Here is a 20021-nt window from a genome sequence, read left to right on the forward strand (position 1 = left end):
CAACTTGTCATTAATCTAGACTCTAGGTTAATGACAAGTTGTCATAACGAAGATATTTTGTCTAGAATCTAGACAAAATGTCTGTTATGACAACTTGTCATTAATCTAGACTCTAGGTTAATGACAAGTTGTCATAACGAAGATATTTTGTCTAGAATCTAGACAAAATGTCTGTTATGACAACTTGTCATTAATCTAGACTCTAGATTAATGACAAGTTGTCATAACAGACATTTTGAATAACGTCAACTTTGTATTAAAAGTGTCATTATTTACCGAATGACGCTTTATGACAACAGTCATAAATATTCATGAAAACTTATTGATGTTCATGACAGGTGTTATGTCATGTTTATGACAGTGTCATAACAGTCTTATTCAACCCCCTTCAAATAAAGTGTTACCTAAGTATTTAAGTATGAAAATACATAAAATGCAGGTAAATGATTAATGAATGTTAGTTTGTAAAATATTGTTGGATGAAATATCCAGTTCAGTTTGTTTGTCTCTGCAAAAATGTTTAAAAATAAAAGTAAAGTGGAAAAATTGGGATTTTCAGTCAGTGGAGTTTAGCTGGTGCAGTTTTGTTTTTCTGACAAAAATCTAATGTTTAGTTTCTTCTGTATGTTTTGTTCTTAGTATAATTTAAGGTTGATTTTATATTTGGGAAAAGTGCTTTAGAGTTTCAAGAGAAACTTTATCTACTTACTTATATTCATGTAAATGTGTCAAAATTAACCACAAGGCTTCACAAAGTTGTTAAAGAGTTAAATTACTTTAATTTTCTTGTATTGTGATCATTTAAGATTAATTATTGCTTCATGAAATGTTAATGGTAATTTATTGCAAATTGTAAAAAAAATAAAAATAAAAAAAGAACTATTTTTTCAGTTTAGCTATCAGCGATAAATTAACTACGTCTCCCGTGATGCTTTGCGCGTTGTCTTCCAAAGGAAGTTGTGGAATCCAAAAAGTTTGCCTCCCATCATTTGGTGAAGGTAAGACTCCACACGTGTCGACGGTGTTTGCTTGTCTTTCGTCTTTATTTTTCTCTTTTTGTGCAAACTTTGCATGTTTTTCTCACCCTGCGTCACTGTGAGTCCACGCAATGCGTGTGTGTGTTAATGTTGTGTTGCGTGACATTTGTCCCCGCAGCTTCCACGGAGGGTCAGTCCACCCACAGAGGGCAGGGAATGCACATCAGGTGAAACGGGCTGCGACTAATTCCTGGTTCATACTAACAGAGGTTAGTTAATTTTGTGCATGTCGACGTGTTTTTGTTACTAGATTCGCTTTAAAGTCAACAAAGCGTAGAAAAGAAAAGCTTAATTTTGATGTTGGATGTAAATAACGCATCCATTTTTTAATACAGCATTTTAACACTGTTCCCAGGCTATTATATGAGCTTTTCTATCAGTTCGTGTGTCTAAAAGCTGCATGTTCAGTTTGCTTTGGGTCACATGAGCCGAGTGACTCGAATCAGAGTTAAAGATGTTCAGCTGAGGTCAAACACTGGACTCTTTGTTGTCCCAGAGATTAGCCTGCTCATCTTTACGCAGTTTCTGCAGTAATCTGGGGCTCCAGATCGATGCAAATTGTGCTAAAAGTCTTGTTTGGTTTTTGTTCCAGCTGATCTATTATTTACGATCTAATCGGACCTCCATCCCCTGGAAAAGGTCACGGCTCTTCCTGCTAAAGGTCAGCGCTTGCATAATTACACGGTGGCTTCACGCGTTGAGTGGAAATCCTCCTTTAAATTGAATCTGTTCTGGTTCCAGTCGCGATGGCGGAGCGGGTTCTGGTGGTGGGAGGCGGAGGACGGGAACACGCGCTGGCCTGGAAGCTGGCCCAGTCGCCCCGGGTCCAGCAGGTTCTGGTGGCTCCTGGGAACGCGGGAACCGCGAGCTGCGGCAAGATCAGCAACTCTGGTACCTGGGAAGAATCTCCTCTGAGAAACTGACTTTGTTGCTGCTTGAGCTGTTATCTGAAATGACTCGAAGTGTTTTTCGTGGGTCAGACTCCATGCTGCGTTTTTGCTGCAGGGACTTGATGGAAATCTGTAAAAACAGAAGCGAGTTTCTGTAGCTTTCAGCACCACTGAGGCTTCTTGTTTCTGCAGAGGTGTCGGTCAGCAACCACAGCATCCTGGCTCAGTTCTGTAAGGACCACCACGTCGGTTTGGTCGTAGTCGGACCCGAAGCTCCGCTGGCAGCAGGTGGAATCGAGATTCCAGTCGTTTTTCTCCCTCGATCAAACCTCAGGCGGTTCTGACCCGTATCGTCTCTGCAGGTATGGTGGACGACCTGAAGGCGGCGGGCGTTCTGTGTTTTGGACCGACGGCTGCGGCGGCTCAGTTGGAGTCCAGTAAGAGTTTCGCTAAGGCCTTCATGGAGCGTCACGGCGTTCCCACGGCTCGCTACGGCTCCTTCAGCGACCCGCAGGACGCCTGCAGCTTCATCCGCAGGTCCGCTCCGAGCCTCTGCTCGTCTTCTGAAACCCAAGTTAAAAAGTTTGGTTCTGAATCTGTTTGGACTTTCTTCACAGCGCCGACTTTCCAGCTCTGGTGGTGAAGGCCAGCGGGCTGGCGGCGGGGAAGGGAGTCATCGTCGCCGGGGATCGGGACGAAGCCTGCCGGGCCGTCATGGAGATCATGAAGGCAGGAAAATAAAAATATCCAAAACACTCCACACCGAACTAATGCAACTTTAAAAAGAGATGGTTTTATAAAAAAAGTCCCTGTTCTGTTCTTGTAGGACGGAGCCTTCGGGTCGGCAGGAACTACGGTTGTGGTTGAGGAGTTTTTGGAGGGACAGGAAGTGTCTGTGAGTTTAATGTTAAACTTTCTGCTAAATTGCCTTTACGAAACGTTTGAACTTAATTTTGTAAAATTGTCTCTAAGTGTTTGTGCTTCAGCGACGGTACCTGGGTGTCTCTGATGCCGCCGGCTCAGGACCACAAGCGACTCCAGGATGGAGACCTGGGGCCCCTCACCGGCGGGATGGGCGCCTACTGCCCCACCCCACAGGTTGCTAGGAGACAGTTGCTAGGGTGACTTTGATCTGTTATCTTCTCTGGTTTCTAGCTGACGGTTTGTCCCTCACAGGTGAGTCAGGAGCTGCTGCAGCAGATCAGAGAGACGATCCTGCAGAAGACTGTGGATGGGATGAGGCAGGAAGGAACTCCTTATATGGGTAAAACTGATTATAACAGATTGAAAGTTTAGAAATAATCCAGCAGGAATTAGATTATTTTATAGTTTAAATGGAAGCCAAAGGCTGGTGTAGTAAAAGTACATTTTCTCATTTTTTGTATTTCCAGGCGTTCTGTACGCGGGCCTCATGCTGACCAATCAGGGCCCAAAGGTTCTGGAGTTCAACTGCCGCTTTGGCGACCCAGAATGCCAGGTTCTGCTTCCTCTGCTGCAGAGCGACCTCTATGACGTCATCATGAACACTGTAAGCGGGAACCTGGCCTCCAACGCCCCTGTGTGGCAGCAGGGCAGCTCTGCGGTTACCGTGGTGATGGCCAGCGCCGGATACCCGGGTTCCTACCAGAAAGGGGTTGAGATCACAGGTCGGCCTGCTGCAGGGTCTGGTTCTGGACCAGAAGTCGAGGCGTTGGGTGCATGACGTGGTGTTTTGTGCTGCAGGTCTGACCCAGCTGCAGGACGCTGGGCTGCAGGCGTTCCACGCCGGCACCGCCCTGAAGGACGGCCGCGTGGTGTCGAGCGGCGGCAGAGTGCTGGCCGTGACGGCGGTGAGGCCGAGCCTGGACGCCGCCCTGCAGGCGGCCAATCGGGGTGTGGCCGCCGTCGGGTTCCCGGGCGCCGTGTACCGGCGAGACATCGGCCACCGGGCCATCGCTCACCTGAACCAGAACCGGTCTGTTAACCACTGCAATAAAAGGCTTATGGATAAAGTTGAGAATAGTTAAAGTTGTTGGGTATAAATAAGCCAAAAAGACTGAGATGCATTCAAACAAAGATTTGTTCCAGTTTACTGACCTACTTTGTGTTTGTCAGTAATTATTTCCAGTTCTATGCAGTCAGTTTATGTTTGTAGTCTGAAATATAAAGTAACTTTTATTAGCTGCTCATTCACCTGCTGACATGCAGTCAAGATCTTTAAAGTTTTTGTTCCAGGCGTCTGACCTACAAGGACAGTGGAGTGGACATCGCTGCTGGGAACAAGCTGGTGGACATCATCAAGCCTCTGGCCAGAACCACGACCCGACCCGGTAACGCTCCTCTGCTCTTTGGTAACAGAGAGTTTGTGGTTCTGCTCCACTGATGTTTCTTTCTGTCAGGTTGTGATGCAGAGCTGGGAGGTTTTGCTGGACTGTTTGACTTGAAGGCGGCCGGGTTTGTTGACCCGATCCTGGTGTCTGGGACGGACGGCGTTGGAACCAAGCTGAAGGTCAGAGGTCATTTTTAGTGTTTAAAGTCTGTCCTTTAAAACATTCCCTGGACAAATATAGTCTTTATTTTGTGTCACCTGAAGTTTTTCACTAAAAAGTAGTAAATGATTTTTGTTGACCGGTTCTGTTCCCAGGTCGCCCAGGCTTGTGGCCGTCATGGCGGTCTGGGTCAGGACCTGGTCGCCATGTGTGTGAACGACGTTTTGGCTCACGGCGCCGAGCCGCTCTTCTTCCTGGACTATTTCTCCTGTGGCAGTCTGGACCTGCAGGTGGCCTCCTCCATCGTCGGCGGCGTCGCTAAGGCGTGTGAGGCGGCCGGCTGCGCCCTGCTGGGTAAAAACCGACCCGAACCGACGCAGCCGGTCTGAAACCCAAACGGACTTCATGATGTTTCTGAACCATCCGACAGGCGGTGAAACGGCGGAGATGCCCGGTGTTTACGCTGCAGGAGAGTACGATCTGGCCGGGTTCTGCGTCGGCGCAGTGGAGCGGGGCGCCTTGTTGCCACGGTTACAGGACATCTCGGCGGGAGACGTGCTGATCGGAGTGGCTTCCTCTGGGATTCACAGCAACGGCTTCAGTCTGGTCCGTAAAGTTCTGGAGAGAAGCAAACTGAGCTTCAGCTCTGCTGCTCCGTTTGGGAACCAGGACCAGACTGTCGGTCAGTTTCTAATAAACTTTAGTCCAGATGTTGTAAGACTTAAAAAACCTTGATTAATTATTTTTAATTTCTGTTTAGGTGACGTGTTGCTGACTCCTACTAGGATCTACAGCCGCCTGCTGCTGCCCGTCCTGCGCAGCGGGGCGGTTAAAGCCTACGCTCACATCACCGGTGGGGGGCTTCTGGAGAACCTGCCCCGGGTTCTGCCCCAGGGTCTGGCAGCAGAGCTGGGTGAGAGGAAAGCAGACAGACTCTGATCTTCATTCAGTAAAGTTTAATGGAAGGAAGAAACACTGATGGTGGTGGTCTGTTGCAGATGCGTCCCAGTGGAGGATTCCAGCTGTTTTCTCTTGGCTCTATGAGGAAGGACGTCTGAGTGAGGAGGAGATGAGCAGAACCTTTAACTGTGGGCTCGGTGCGGTTCTGGTGGTCGGTCCGGCTGATGCTCAGAAGGTTCTGTCTCAGCTGCAGGTCCATGATGAGGCCTGGGTGGTGGGCCGTCTGGTTCCTAAGCAACCTGGTGAGAAAAGAACAGTTAAAGCAAATGTAGATGTAAATATATTCAGCTCATCTTTTTATTTTTTTTCCAGATGTTTCCTCTGTGGTGGTTTGCAACCTGAAGCAGAGCTTGATGAATGCTGGGACTGTGGAAGTGAAGGATGCTGGTTGCCATGGAAATGGCGCGACAACACAGAAGAAGACCAGAGTAGCGGTTCTCATCTCTGGTACAGGTGTGTTGACGTCACTAGATGTTTGGTGGTGATGCTCTTGGTGAACATCTCAGGTTGTGTTCAGGTACCAACCTGCAGGCCCTGATGGCTCAGGCTAAAGCTCCATGCAGCTCTGCAGAGATCGTGTTGGTGATTTCCAACAGACCTGGAGTTCAGGGTCTGAAGAGAGCAGCGCTGGCTGGGATCCAGACCAGGGTAGGTTTGGATTTATCAGACTGAATGTGAAGGTTTACTGACTGGTTTGTTTTTATCCCAACAGGTTGTGGATCACAAGCTGTATGGCAGCAGAGCTGAGTTTGACGCCACCATCGACTCGGTGCTGGAGGAGTTTGGAGTGGAACTGGTCTGCCTTGCTGGTTTCATGAGGATCCTTACTGGGAACTTTGTCAAGAAATGGAATGGTATGAAAGTCTTTATTTGTAAAGTTTCTTTAAAAATAAAATGTCTGTGGTTTTCATTTGGACCCCAGATAACTTTAACATTTTACTCCAGGGAGGCTCCTCAACATCCATCCCTCTCTGCTGCCATCATTCAAGGGGGTCAATGCCCAGAAACAGGCTCTTCAGGCTGGAGTGCAAATAACTGGGTGTACTGTCCACTTTGTAGCAGTAAGTGTTGCACTGAAAGATGAAAATACATTTAATAACCTGCATCCACACAACACAAGCTCTGCTGTTTGCAGGAAGAGGTGGATGCAGGCGCCATCGTGGTCCAGGAAGCGGTACCAGTGTTGGTTGGAGACACAGAGGAGAGTCTGTCTGCCAGAATCAGAGAGGCTGAGCACCAAGCGTTCCCTAAAGCTCTGGAGCTGGTGGCCAGTGGAGCGGTCAAACTGGGACCAGATGGACATGTAGTCTGGAAGCAACAGAGTTAAAGTGTCTCCACTAATGCATGTCTGACAAATGATCAGAAACCAGTTTACATTAAAGTCAATCACTGACTGTAGCAATAACGTAGATTCTGCACGACATTACAATAAATGTTCTTACCTTTCACTGTCACCTCTTCTGGTTTCTATGGAAACGCAGGACAGACAGCCTCTCGTTCCCAGCTCTGGTTGACAAGCAGGTCTGTCCTTCCAGCCCAAACTGCCTCATTAACCTGATGATCTCCTCTGTGGGGAAACAAAACCTTCAGTTTCTCATTATTATAACTTAGATTTTGCATCATAAACATTCCTACTAACCTGGCTTGTTCTCTGCGATGGTGACGAGGTAAAACAGGCCCCTACTGGACAGCAGCTGAGCAACCAGAGGGAGGAACCTGTCAGTAACCTGTCTGCCTCGCTCTCCTCCGGCCCAGGCCGCCTCTACGCCTCTGCTGCCCACCTGGACATTTAAACAAGTCATTAGATCATAATCCAAATATTAATCTAGCTAGCTAGCTACAGACCTCTTCCGATGGCGTCACCACATAGGGAGGATTGAAGAGGAGGACGTCCACCTTCCCACAAAGCCTTGGCAAAAGGCTCTGTACCTGGAAAACAATACATCATTTAATACAAGGCGTTGCTAGATTTCCATACTTCAAAATGAATAAAGTTGAATGAAATTTCTTTGAACTTCAGCTTACAGTAACATGGTGTGAGTCTTTAATTAATGCTTTGTTAAAGTCACTAACAGTTTCATTCAGCAACATACACATAACTTTTGTTCCTATTTAGACGTTTGTCAGTGATCGGTACCAGGTCTGTGATGACGGGCTGCAGGGCGACCCGGTTACAGCAGGCGGTTCTGGCTGTGCACTGAGCTGCAGCTGGATTCACATCAGTGCAGCTGCAAGTCAAAAACAAGTTCAGAAACATTTCTGATGGGCTCCTGCTTTACGCGAGTCTTTTCTGACTTCACACTGATGATGATCGTGTCTCAGGAGGGAGGAGTTTGTCTGGTAACCAGTGAGTGGGAACCTCATGTTTTGTGTCAGTTGTTGCCTCCTTGCCAACCAATTTATAGCTACTACTGTCAGTCTGAGGGAAGCTGAGGCTACAAAAGGCTGGACCACCTGGTCAGCATGCAGCGAGGTCACATGACACCTGGACTCTTACTGTGTGATAAATTAGCTAAATATGATTTTCATTAATGTAAAAGGAGGCCTCTGTTATGTTACTGTGATGACACTAAAGTTTGATATAATTATGGAAACATGTCCAAGCTCTCTAATGCATCCTGGTACAGTGCTCCAATTCAAATTACACAGAGAATCAGTTGAATAATTTATGGTGAAAATGTTGTGATCTCGCTACATATATTAACATTTAGAAACTGTATTCATATTATTATGATCTTTCGTATTTGGCCAAATACACCAGTCATTATTCTGACCAACTACAAAACTACTTTTCCTTTTATATTTCTAAAGTTTTGCTTATTTTTTAGTCTTGATTATTTCGAATTACAATCAGTGACATTTGATTTTAAGATTTGCATGTTTGGGGAAAATTGAGGATTACATGGATTAAGGTTGTAGATGCAGACTAAAAGAATGCTGATATTGCATTTTAGGAAATACAATGTTTATTATTTTGTTACCAAAAAAAAAAAAGGAATTGTTTGACAAATATACACATTACACATATGAATCAGCCCCTATGGAGGATTCGTGTGTTTTTAGATCCTTACTTTACGTTTCCACACGAGTTCAAAGCTTCAAACATGGCTTTAGAACCTCACTTCCCTTATTTTAAATTACCAGACGTCTCTTTTCGCTGATTTATGGCATAAATCTTTTTATTATCGTGTCTGAAGTGAATGCAGTGTCAGAATGACTCACAGGTAGAGAGCTGACGGTCCGACCACCGACGCCAGAAAAGCAGAAACCGCTCCGGAGCCGCTGCCCACCTCCACGCACACGCAGGGGCTGCAAACAGCGTGAACGGCCCACAGTTACACGGTGAAAACAAACATCGTCCACAGGGAGGAAAGGTGGAGCCCTGCCTCATCTGCTGCAACGTCTCCGCGTCTTTCTCCAGCGCGTCCATCAGCAGGAACGAGTCCTCCGCCGGCTCGTAAACGTCCTGGAAGCTTCCGCGTCCGGCGTGGGAGTAAACCGGCGTGGGGTAGCTGCTGCTCATGTCAGCTACATAATGTAAAGACAAACCTTAACAACATAAAACGACTTCTTAACTTCAAACGCGTTCGGCTGTTTTCTGCCAAACAAAAACCATGTGTTGGTGTGGAGAGTTTCGTTTGTGTCCAGCGCCACCTGCCGTCCAGGAGGAGAAATTACAAGAGCTGCCGCCTTTCCAAAACTGTTACCGTCATGTGAAAACCGGCTAGTGTTCATGTTAGAATAATCGTAAACCATTCTGTAAGAAACTGGTTTGAAGTGGCGTCTTAGCAGTTCTGCATAATTTGAGTTTGAATAAACACATAGAAATCTAAAACCTTTTTTTAAAACCATCATTACAATATGTAGTTTTGCATTTTGTTGCTCTACATTCCTTCAAATTAATATAATTTGTTCAATTTTGATATACTTTATTCAATTCAAAGTTACATTATTTCAACGTTCCTCAAAGACTTGGATATAAATGTAGGCATTTCTCCTGCAGCAGTCTGTATAACGGCACGTTTGAATGAGCCACTGACTGAAGAAACCACTTTTACAATTTTCATTAAAAGCAGTGTCAAGATTGAAAATATGTCTGGATTTGATGCAACATTCTTCTTTGTATAATCACATCCTGAGGTTGTTGAGCCTCTTCTTGTCCCTGGATGAGACACAGCGGCCCAAAGACATGACACTCTAAATATCAGCCTTATTCTAGAACTGCAGTACTTTAGCTTTCTATAAAGAAAAAATCCAAACAAAGTGAAACCAACAGCTTTGATTATATAAATCAATCAAATGTAAATGATCAGCTTTAGCTCTTCATAAGGATCAACATGGGTCACTCTCTCCAGATAAGCGCTAATTAAATGAAGTGACCGAGCTAACAGGTGTTGATGCGTACATTGTTTATTCTCAATAGTTTATCTGAAAACAATTCCAACACAGCATCAGAACTTCTTACCTTTTTTAACATAAATAACACCTGGTTAGGGTCATAACTATAATATAATACCTGCATTTCAAACAAGGAAAACAACCTTTTAATGGAAGTAACAATAGAGACCTACATACACTTTTTAATATAAACAAGTTGTATGGCAGTCTACTTTATAGGTGGTAACAACAAATAAATCATATAACGTTGAATAAAAGACACCGAGTGATATTTTTAGAGTTTAGAGACAATAACTTCATCTCCTCCTGTTGTTGGATGCAGTAACTGCTGAAATAAAAGAATCCTGCGATACGTAGCAAACCGGCACCCCGTGTGTCTCCTGGACAAACGTGGTGGAAGTAACAGACTGGAGATCTTCGATAGAGGATCTGACACGTTGCCTTTACTGCAAACTCGTTTTTGTTTGTCGTTCATCCAAGGGTTTTGAATAAATGTCCTTTATGTGGTTTGTCTGAAAATTTCACATATTTTTATTTATTGATTTAAAACTTTAAGTGAAAATGTTGAAGAAACATAGCTATACTGTCTTTGGTTCCTTTAGAAAAACACTGATTTCCATTTGTTTTGTTGGTTTTTTAAATATCTACCATATTGGTTGTTGATCATGTCACTGGTGTAATGAGAGAAATGTTTCAGTTTTGCAAAAACACAAGTTTTGTTTGTTTTTTTTTTTTTTACAATTGCTGTGTTTCTATTAGGAATAGTTTATTATTATTATTAATTATTAATTATTATTATTATAATAAGGAACATCATCTTGGTGTTTGTGTTTCAAATGTTCCCGTTTAGCAGATTCATCTCCTCACCTCAGTCCACAGTTTCTCTCTAAGGTCAAATTTCACAGCAACTCTTCACAAATTAATTCAGCTACCAAACAAAAACACTAAACATCAAAGTTTTACAAACTCCAGTTTATGAAAATACATACAAAATTGAACAGTTTACATTCACAGATAACATTTTTCTTTCTTCCTTACAGGGATTAAATTAGCATTTGGAGTGTAAAGACAAAAATACACAGGAAATCTGAGGATGAGCGACTCGTTTCACATTGGAACTGAAAACGACAAACACTGAAAAGGCAACAAAGACATTTATACAGGTAATTTCATAATTCTACTCTTATCTGGTTTTACTTTAAAATGCATGTATTTAGATAAAACTAGACTATAAAGTGAAGACACAAAAAGTCACAAAAAGTTACTTCAATCAGTGAACGATTGGAGCTAATCTGAGCCGCCGCTGCGCGGCAGCCGGACCCGCCACAGGGTTTCTGTAGAACCGTCATTGCAACTAAAAACTCATCCGTCTTTGGTATATTTACTGTTCTTTTCTCTACACATGCATTTTCATGAAACAGAAAATTTTTAAAAAGTAATTTCTAAAAATGATGTAGTTCTTTTATTTTTATTTGAACTTGATGCATAATTTGGAAAGTTGAGTGGAAGGACAAACTGGCTCCAAAAATATTCATAGCAGATTCAGTTCTGATATATAAAACATCAAGTGTCAATGAAAAGTTAGATTTCTCACTCTAATATTTTGTGCTCTGTGCAACATTTCTTCATTATTTAATTTGCTATTTATTTATAATTACTAATCAAACTTTCTGAACCGTTTCTAATGTTTGCCACCGTTTATTTATATGTTTAGCTGAGGTAGTCGACCTTTTGTTTTCATCAGTCCGAGTTTCTTCATTATTCATTAAACTAGAGGAGCTACTGGTGTATTTAAATGAGCTGCACTGGTGCAGAGCTATCGGATACATTTATAATTCTGAACATTTATGCCTGTGTTTAAAAGACTTCAAACATTTCAAATGAATCCAGACGGTCTAGACTAAACATCAGATCATCGGTGCATCATGAGGTCAAACTGTCTAATGTTGAGCTGTTCCTATGTTAAAAATATAAATATGACATTCATGTCTGTAAAAACTCTGTGCGTTTTGATTTTCTCCTTTAAGACACACCTGAACGTCCACATCACATTTCATTTGGTTCTGGAATGTTCTGCTCCGTTCTCGGGTCCTGGGAGTCGTTGGGTTGGGTTCGGTGTGCAGCCTATGGAAACATTGGTTCTGTTAACTGGGATGAAGAAGATTTACTCAGAGGTAAAAGTAAAAACATGTCTTCCTCACCTGTCTGGCTGATTCCAGCAGAGCGGCCGCCTCAGCCTCGCCCGTCTGCTGGACCAGCTTGTACAGGGCGCCATCTTGGTTCTGCAGCAGAGCGAAGGGTCGGTCTAATTCCTGGATGCTGCCACCGTCAAGAACCTTCAGGCACAATACAAGTCAAAGTTATTTGTAAAGCAGATTTCAGCAACAAGGCAGTGAAAGTGATTGACCTCAGAAAACAAAACAAATCAACAAATGAAACTTCACGTTTTGTCGCCATCATTAAGCAAATAAACATCAAGTATGTGGGTCAATGTTCCACCGAGCCAAAAGCAGATCCAAACTGTGCTTCTTCATCTAGACTTAAAGGAACTCTGTGTTTCTACAAGTTTGTTCCAGATCTGTGGTGCCTAGAAGCTGAATGCTGCTTCTACAACAGCAGATCTTTAAACTGTTCAGTGATTTATAAACTAACAACATATTTTAAAGTCCATTCCCTCAGTGGAAGGACTATAGAACTGGGTGATCCGCTCTAACTTCCTGGTTTTAGTCAGAACTCCAGCAGCAGCGTCTGGATCAGATTCATCATTTAAGCAGACCTGAATTCACTTCCACCAAACTGAACATCAGGTTCACAGGTCAACCAGAGTAGCCTGTGAACCTTCCCAGATGAACTCGAGCTGGACTCAAGTGGACCAAACGGGCCAGGTGTGAAGAAACAAAGCAGAGAGCGAACAACCAATCAAAAGCCTCACCAGGATGCGGTCGCTGTCTATGATGGTGTTGAGGCGGTGAGCGATGGTGAGAACGGTGCAGAACCTGAACTTCTCCCGGATGGTTTTCTGGATCAGCTCGTCTGTCCTGCAACAACAAAAACATGTTTTATGATCTGACCTAACCTCTGTGTGTGTGTGTGTGTGCGTGCGTGCATGTGTGTGTGTGTGGTTCTCCCCGGGGCGTACTGGGGGTCCACGTTGGCCGTGGCCTCGTCGATGATGAGGATGCGGTTCCTCCTCAGGACGGCCCTGGCCAGACACACCAGCTGCCTCTGACCCACGCTGAAGTTGGAGCCGGACTCGGCCAGAACCGTCTCCAGCTTCCCCGGCAGATCCTCGGCTACGGACTTCAGCTGGACCTGAGGAAACAGGAACGTCGCTGACGGTCGTAATGTGTGTGTGTTACTAAAGAAGACTTGGTGACTGTCTGTGAAGACTCGCCTCCTCCAGAGCTCTCCACAGCTCCTGGTCAGAGTGCTGGCCGAACGGATCCAGGTTCTTCCTCAGCGTGTCGGTAAACAACACCGGGTCCTTTAGGTCGGAGGGAAAACAAACAAAACCAAACCGTTGATGATCCTCTAAAGTCTGAGCTGAAATACCTGAACTCATGTGCAACACAATATCTACTGTAAGTCACCCTAAGTTATTATTTTGGGTTTGTTTGTGTCCTTACTTTGCATTTGCCGACTTTATTTAGTTTTAATAAATAAAGTAAATAAATAATGTACTCAGAGGTGGGCAGTAAGAGCAGCACAACTTCTACATATTTGACTCAAGTAAAAGTTAAAAATAGACGTCCAGGAAATTATTTTACAGTAAGAAAGAATTTGGTAAAAAGTCTACTCAAGTACTGAGTAACTCATCAAATTATCAATCACCTCATATTTAAAAAACACATCATCAGACGGACCAAAATATAAACCCAAGTGTAGATCTTAAGGAAAAACATGCAAATTTTTCGTACGAGTAACAACAAATAACTAAATCAGGCAAAGTGATTTAAAAACAATTAGTTTCTTTCCATTTGAACCTCATGAAGCTTTAACACAAACTGAAGGTGTTTCTCTGAGTCTGGTGAATTATTAGGTTAAAAACTGCTGAAGAACAATTAAAAAGTAAAAATACTCCTAAAAGTTAATTTTTTTCTCAATAACTTACTCGAGTAAATGTAACTACAAAACTCTAGCTTACGGTTTGATGCTTTTATTTTGAAGGAAAAACTTCCGGGTTAAGTGTTAACAAAAGGCAGATTAACGACAAAAGACAGAAAAGTAAAATACATCTTGTAACTAGCAGCACTTTATTACAGGCACATGCTACATTAATTAAATAAATATGTAGGAACTTTAAATATTGTGTAACTTAAACTGTGCATTTATGCTAAAATTAAAGTAACATTTATACTGTCACCATTATTTTTAAGTTGCACATGTAACGTTTTTTGGTTTACGTTGTGTTTTTCTGTTTAAACCTGAATGTTCTCCAGTTTCACTAAAGTCAAAGAAAATGGCAANTTAAGTTGCACATGTAACGTTTTTTGGTTTACGTTGTGTTTTTCTGTTTAAACCTGAATGTTCTCCAGTTTCACTAAAGTCAAAGAAAATGGCAAAAAAACAGCAACACTGAATTTAAAAAGTCAGATTTTAAATAGACTAAAGCAGCAATGAGAACAATAATTCACAGAGCAGACTGGAGATAACGCTTAGCGGTAAATCTTTGACCGGCTGAACACACGGTGTGTGTGTGTGTGTGTGTGTGTGTGTGTGTGTGTGTGTGTTTGGGTCGTGACCTGAAGGTCCAAAGTCCGACACCAAGCTGCTCCCAATCAAACTTTGATCTCTGGGTTTATCCTGGGTAACAGAACCACTGGACCAGGCCGCGCTCCGTTTCCACTCACCTGAGGAATGATGGACATCTTCTGGCGCAGGTCGTGCAGGCCGAGGTCAGAGGTCAAAACGCCGTCGATGTAGATTTTTCCCTGAGGTTCTGCCAGACGGAACAGAGCCGAGATCAGGGAGCTTTTCCCGGCTCCGGTTCTTCCGACGATCCCCAACTGAAACAAAATCATTTGGAAAAACAAACTGGGACTTAAAGTTGATCCCAAAACCAGTGTGAACAGGAAGAAAAGAGTCTTTACAAAATAAAACCTGAAATGTTGGATATGTTTTGTGTTTTTCTGAACGGCTTACAGGTAAAAAAAAAAAACTATCGACGATTACTAAAAACCGACTGATGTGAAACGTTTATGATCAATTAGAGGAGTTAGGGAGTTTCTGGAAAATAAAACCTTTTCACTCGGTTTAATTGCAGCGCTGACGTCTTTCAGGACCAGCGGACCGTCTGCGGTGTAGGAGAAGCTGACTGTGTCAAAGGTCACGGCCCCTTCGCTCGGCCAATCGGGAGGAGGACGCTTCTCCGTTTCCCATGGTGCTTCGCTCTCCAGCTCCGTGTACTCCACCACTCGCTCCACCGACGTCATCTGGAAATGTGACAAACGTTCTTAAATCAAAGCGCAGCTGAAAGCAGCGCCGCTCCGTCCAGGAGTTTTATTAGCTAAATGTCAGATTAACTAAGTGAGAAAAGACATTAATTTTCATGCAGGTTTCCGATGTTCACAGTTACATCAGATTTTAATGAATAAAAACAAGTTTGAAGCAGAAGACAAAGCCAAACCTGCATCGACGCAGAGATCGTAAAAATGTGATGTTTTTATGACGGATCACAGAAACTTCACAGAGAATATCATGGAAAAGCTGAGAGTCACTTTTCTTTATACATGTGATAAATGCAAAACAAGATCCCTTGAAAAAGTTTTCAGATTGTTTCCCACCAGAGTCTAGAAGTGATGGCAGTGGCAGCATCATGCTCTGGGACTAGTTCTTTTTTGTTATTTAGAAACAATTATTCAGGTTTTCCGTTTCCTTTTGAAAACTGAGTCAAATGTCAAACAAAACATGATCTTCAAGATGAGCCAAACGACATCCGATAAAATATGCTGAAGGTTGTCGTTTTAATTTGACACGATCTGGAAAAGATTCAGAGGCTTGGATTTGCTTTGTGTGTCATAAATTTGCAAATATTTATGATCTGCTGTCGCGGCTGCAGCACAGAGGCTCTGCTGCTGAGTCCTGAGGCTCTGGGGAGAAACAAGACTGCAGGTTTAAATAAACTGGTAAACACCGGGATGCAAACTGGGAAGCTTTAACATTTAGTTAATGATATTGATATTTCATTTTGGCCTGATGAAAAGCAGTTTGGCTCTTTAAAAAGCTCATTACGCACCATGTTCTCCACCTCTGCACTTTGTCTCACAGTCCACTGAAAGTTTCCCACCAGGGTCACGGCGTAGGTCAGGACCAGCCCCACCTGCCCGGCCTCCAGGCCTGTGAACCACGACGACGGTTTTCAATTCTCAAAATGATCAAATTATTAATCATTTCATGTTTAAAAATTAAAAAATATAAAACTGATTGGAGATTTTGATATTTTAAGGACCACAGCAACAAAAACATTTTCTAGATCAGTTTCTTATGAAAGTTTAACCAAACCTCTAACTCTGGATCTGCTTCCGGTTTGAAGCTTTTATTTGGAAGGGAAATCTTCTAGTTTAAGTGTTAAAGGGCAGCTTAGCGACAAAAGACAGGAGAGAAGTTTCTAAGGACCTGAACTGGTTTGAACCGGTTTCTGATTCCTAAACCTCACCGTCTCTGAACAGGACGCAGCCAAACGCCGTGAAAGTGATGAAGATGGAACAAATGCTGTCGAGCCGCAAAGCGAACCACCTGGAGGTCATCAGGAACAGAAACCAGGCCTCTGGAGCAGAAAGATTAGAATAAAACCTGACTTTCTGACGCAGCGGCAGGTTTGCAGGTGAGGCGTTAAGGACCTGAGTGCAGGTCCTGGTAGGAGTCGAAGGTTTTCCTCAGCCTCTCCTCGGCTCCGAACGCTCGGATCGTCCACAGACCCTGAAGAGACGACGACAGGTGGGAGAAGACTGGACTGCGAGCTGCAGGAATGACATCAACACCACTGGTAAATATTTCACTTATTAGAATTATTGGCATTTGTTTCGGTCGGTGGCCGAACTTGTCGACTCGAGTCGCTTGACGTCCCGCGACGTGTGCAGGTAGTAGCGCCTCAGGTAGAGGAAGAAGAGGAGCAGAGGGACGACGGGGACGAGGATGAGAGGGATGACGGAGGCGGCCACCACCACGACCCCGAGGTTCTGCAGGAACAGCTGGGAGGAAAAGAGGCGGTGAGGTTTTAAAAACAAACACGTCTGACTGCGTTTCACTATTTACCTTCAGAATCTTGTTTTTATTGATTATTGAATAGTTAGCATAGCCAAATGTCCAATTACAATTGGATTTGCACGAGTTTTTGAAAGAAACTTAAATTTGAGGTTTTGATCATAAATTCTCATTTAGAGCAAACAGACTTCTACAAATGACAAAAAAAAACTAATTATATTTCTTTCTTTTTAAGTGTTTTAGTCGTGTATCCTTTTAGACTGATGTTAGAAAACATTATTCATGACTAAGATACGACATTAATGCCAAGTTTTATTAAGTATTCATTAAGTTTTCACCTGGTAAAAATCCACAAAGGTTATGGGCAGCATGGAGTCCATTTGGCCGATGTCCTTAGAAAACCTGTTGAGAATTCGTCCTAAAGCAAAAGAAAACATGCAGCATATCAGTGAAACATCATTACGCTACAAAAATACTAAATATTACCAATTAGCTTTTATCTAATTACAGTTTAAATAAGAGAAAATGACCTTACAAGTAACTTTTGAGCAACATATATCATCTTAACTCAATAGTTCAAGTGTAATAAGTAATTTGCACCAAGGTACTTGGTAACGTTCGTAGTTTTTGCGGCGTGACGGCTCACCGATGGGGTTGACGTCGAAGAAGTGAACATGAGTGCGAAGGACGGCGTTGAACATGTTGTTGTGAAGAGTCTGGGCCGATTTCACCAAACCGTGGAAGATGAGCAAACTCCGGACAAAACCAAACACCACGGCGGCCGCGGTGAGACCTGCGGCGAGGTTAGCGTCAGCCCGTTGCCGTGGTTACGCGCGCAGACGGTGAGGCTCACCTGAGTAAACGCCGAGGTAGAAGGGGAGGTGGAGCTCTGCGTCCGTGGGCGTGGCGTTGACGCCGTTTCTGATGCCGCCGACGGGAGCCGAGCTGTTGGAGACGTCGGCTCTCGCCCTGGGAGCGGCGCAGAAAAAAAGAAATAAAATCACGACGCGCTGCGGCTCGCAGCAGAAACGTTACGGCGGCGCTCACCAGTAAACCAGCCACCAGTCCTGCAGGATGTACGCAACCTGTGGGAGATCAACAAGGTCATCAGGCAATTATTACTATTATTATGTTTTATTAAGTAATATAAATACATTAAGAAATGAACATGAATAATTCAACTCCTTCTGTAAATCAGCAAAGGATCCATCAAACTTCAACATGTGAAAAGCTCTGCTTCACTTATCAATACAGTGTATGGATGATCTATTGATTGTTTTCTCTATTAACCGATTAGTTATTAAAAGCAAAAAGTGTGGAAGATGATTAGGCCACCGAAAAATGAAGAATTCAAACTTTTTTCCTAATATTTCTGACATTTTTCTCAGAAATCTGATCTAAATCTCATAATTCTGCATTTAAAGTCATAATTCTGAGGGAAAACTCACTTATTTTATTTTTAAGTGGCCCTAATCCTTTTCTGCAAAAAAAGTGGAGATTTTATTTATTTATTTTATATACTTTTATCCAGGTGAAGCTAAAACTGTCACTTGACTTCTGGGTAAAACATATTTACAGATAAACTTTTTTATTTGTATGTGAAATACAAAATGTTTTGTCTTAATTGCAGCTCTGAGTGTTTTTGCTCTTTCAGTGAATTTATCTTTCTGGAGTCTCCCGTTAACGATTAACCGATTACTAAATTAGTTGATGATTATTCCAATAATCAGTTCATCATGATTAATCGTTTCAGTCCTACTTGTCTTATTCACAAACTAAACTTAATTTTTCATATGACTAATTTATTCCTTCAGTTTTCACTCCAGATCTCCAGGTTTTTCCAGGTTTAGTTTCCATAGAAACTAAACCTGAACAATGAATTTTTCACCGATCAGGAATCAGGTTTAGCGTCGCTATGACGACTCAAACCTCAGCTATGACGCTGATGAGAACGATGAGCAGCAGAACCAGAGAGTTGCAGCCGGCAGTGAAGTACTTCAGGTAAATGTGGCTGTCGACGTTTCCTTCTGCTCGACTCTCTTCTGCGAGCGTTGGAGCCGCTTCCGCCTGCACGACGACACAAAATGCAACCCCCAATTATCAATTTAATCACAGTGCAGCGCTGTGACTAATCACAGTTGATACCAAACTTTGAAAACTTGACGTATAAATATCCAAGCCCCTCCTCCTGCAGCACTCCAACCAATTAAAATGCAGAAAAATATCAAGAGTACACTGCCACACTATCCAAAAGCATCAACGCTGTTGCCTAGGTAACCCACCGAGGCTTTTAGGTCAAATATTAATCTGTGCTAAGTCAAATTAATGCTGGTTAATCACATGCGTTAAAGCGTAGACGGTTCTGTTTTAGTAACAAAGTCACATGACAAACTAATTTCTCAGTATAAAAGGATCAAAATGTCATTTTTTTAAAATATACCCACAGGAAGTTGGTCTGAGTAGCCGGTGTCAGCTGGCAGGAGGCTGCTGTGGGAACTGTGGGAGAAGTTGGTCCACTGACTGTGCAGAGACAGTTTATCGGAGTTCTGCTCCTCGTCTTTCCTCAGCAGTGAAACCACGTCCAGGCCGGAGCGCTGCAGCTCCCCGTAGCTCCCCTGACCCATGATGTGGCCCTGCAGGCCACCAAGATATTTCATATTTCCTCTTGCATGTTATTGTTTCCATCCAGATATTTCATGCATTCTTTAGATACCAGTGCTATGCGCCACAGCAAAGGGAAAGGTAACAGTAGAAGAACAACTCAAAAGCAGTGTTTTCAGACTCGTTGCCATAGCAACTGACAACAGCGGCACTTTACGTTTCAGGATTCAACACCAAAAAACACTCAAATATTTCCAACACAAAGAACAGAACATTCAGTCTGTTACAGTTTTAAGTGTATAGGCTTTATGTGTGATTATTAATAAATAGCTAATCTGGTAGATTAGCTGCTGCTGCTATTAGCTAATCTAATACAGTGGTGGTAGATTAGCTACTGCTGCTATCAGCTAATCTAACACTGTAGTGTTAGATTAGCTACTGCTGCTATCAGCTAATCTAACACT

General features: G+C 43.1%; 3 protein-coding genes across 4 annotated transcripts in view; 1 reads left to right on the plus strand and 2 right to left on the minus strand.

Annotated features, from left to right (window-relative positions):
• Positions 1–934: 934 nt before the first annotated feature.
• On the plus strand, positions 935–6809 carry gart (phosphoribosylglycinamide formyltransferase). 2 transcript variants are annotated; one of them, XM_007579048.2, is made up of 23 exons: positions 935–998; positions 1156–1246; positions 1630–1698; positions 1779–1928; positions 2120–2215; positions 2290–2464; positions 2545–2656; positions 2754–2822; positions 2900–3025; positions 3104–3191; positions 3319–3573; positions 3650–3881; positions 4142–4236; positions 4306–4415; positions 4551–4749; positions 4826–5077; positions 5156–5308; positions 5394–5597; positions 5668–5808; positions 5873–6003; positions 6068–6209; positions 6301–6416; positions 6491–6809. In XM_007579048.2, exons 4-23 carry the CDS (start codon positions 1784–1786, stop codon positions 6680–6682), a joined length of 3033 nt encoding a protein of 1010 aa, XP_007579110.1. In that variant the 5' UTR covers positions 935–998; positions 1156–1246; positions 1630–1698; positions 1779–1783; the 3' UTR covers positions 6683–6809. The 2 variants fall into 2 exon arrangements, with proteins under 2 accessions (XP_007579110.1, XP_016520179.1); XM_016664693.1 differs by lacking the exon at positions 935–998 and having other exon boundaries at positions 1150–1204; positions 3650–3892; positions 4141–4236.
• On the minus strand, positions 5507–9013 carry hemk2 (HemK methyltransferase 2, ETF1 glutamine and histone H4 lysine). The gene is made up of 7 exons (XM_007579047.2): positions 8742–9013; positions 8578–8664; positions 7493–7583; positions 7201–7284; positions 6995–7136; positions 6798–6922; positions 5507–5594 (listed from the first exon to the last, which is right to left on the minus strand). Exons 1-6 carry the CDS (start codon positions 8876–8878, stop codon positions 6807–6809), a joined length of 657 nt encoding a protein of 218 aa, XP_007579109.1. The 5' UTR covers positions 8879–9013; the 3' UTR covers positions 5507–5594; positions 6798–6806.
• Positions 9014–10708: 1695 nt separating this feature from the next.
• LOC103156854 (multidrug resistance-associated protein 4-like) overlaps positions 10709–20021 on the minus strand; it is a 26314-nt gene continuing 17001 nt past the window's right edge. The window contains exons 15-31 of the mRNA XM_007579046.2: positions 19401–19589; positions 18886–19023; positions 18004–18041; positions 17810–17925; positions 17603–17749; positions 17295–17374; positions 16793–16943; positions 16593–16712; positions 16409–16519; positions 15989–16089; positions 14994–15185; positions 14604–14759; positions 13148–13237; positions 12893–13065; positions 12686–12791; positions 11955–12089; positions 10709–11877 (exon numbers count right to left, since the gene is read on the minus strand). Coding sequence (XP_007579108.1) covers positions 11800–11877; positions 11955–12089; positions 12686–12791; positions 12893–13065; positions 13148–13237; positions 14604–14759; positions 14994–15185; positions 15989–16089; positions 16409–16519; positions 16593–16712; positions 16793–16943; positions 17295–17374; positions 17603–17749; positions 17810–17925; positions 18004–18041; positions 18886–19023; positions 19401–19589 — 2121 coding nt within the window. The 3' untranslated portion in view covers positions 10709–11799. The remainder of the gene's footprint in view (positions 11878–11954; positions 12090–12685; positions 12792–12892; positions 13066–13147; positions 13238–14603; positions 14760–14993; positions 15186–15988; positions 16090–16408; positions 16520–16592; positions 16713–16792; positions 16944–17294; positions 17375–17602; positions 17750–17809; positions 17926–18003; positions 18042–18885; positions 19024–19400; positions 19590–20021) is intronic.

The sequence above is a fragment of the Poecilia formosa genome, unplaced genomic scaffold (assembly GCF_000485575.1).
Source record: "Poecilia formosa unplaced genomic scaffold, Poecilia_formosa-5.1.2 Scaffold505, whole genome shotgun sequence".
In the NCBI taxonomy this organism is placed as follows: Eukaryota; Metazoa; Chordata; class Actinopteri; order Cyprinodontiformes; family Poeciliidae; genus Poecilia; species Poecilia formosa.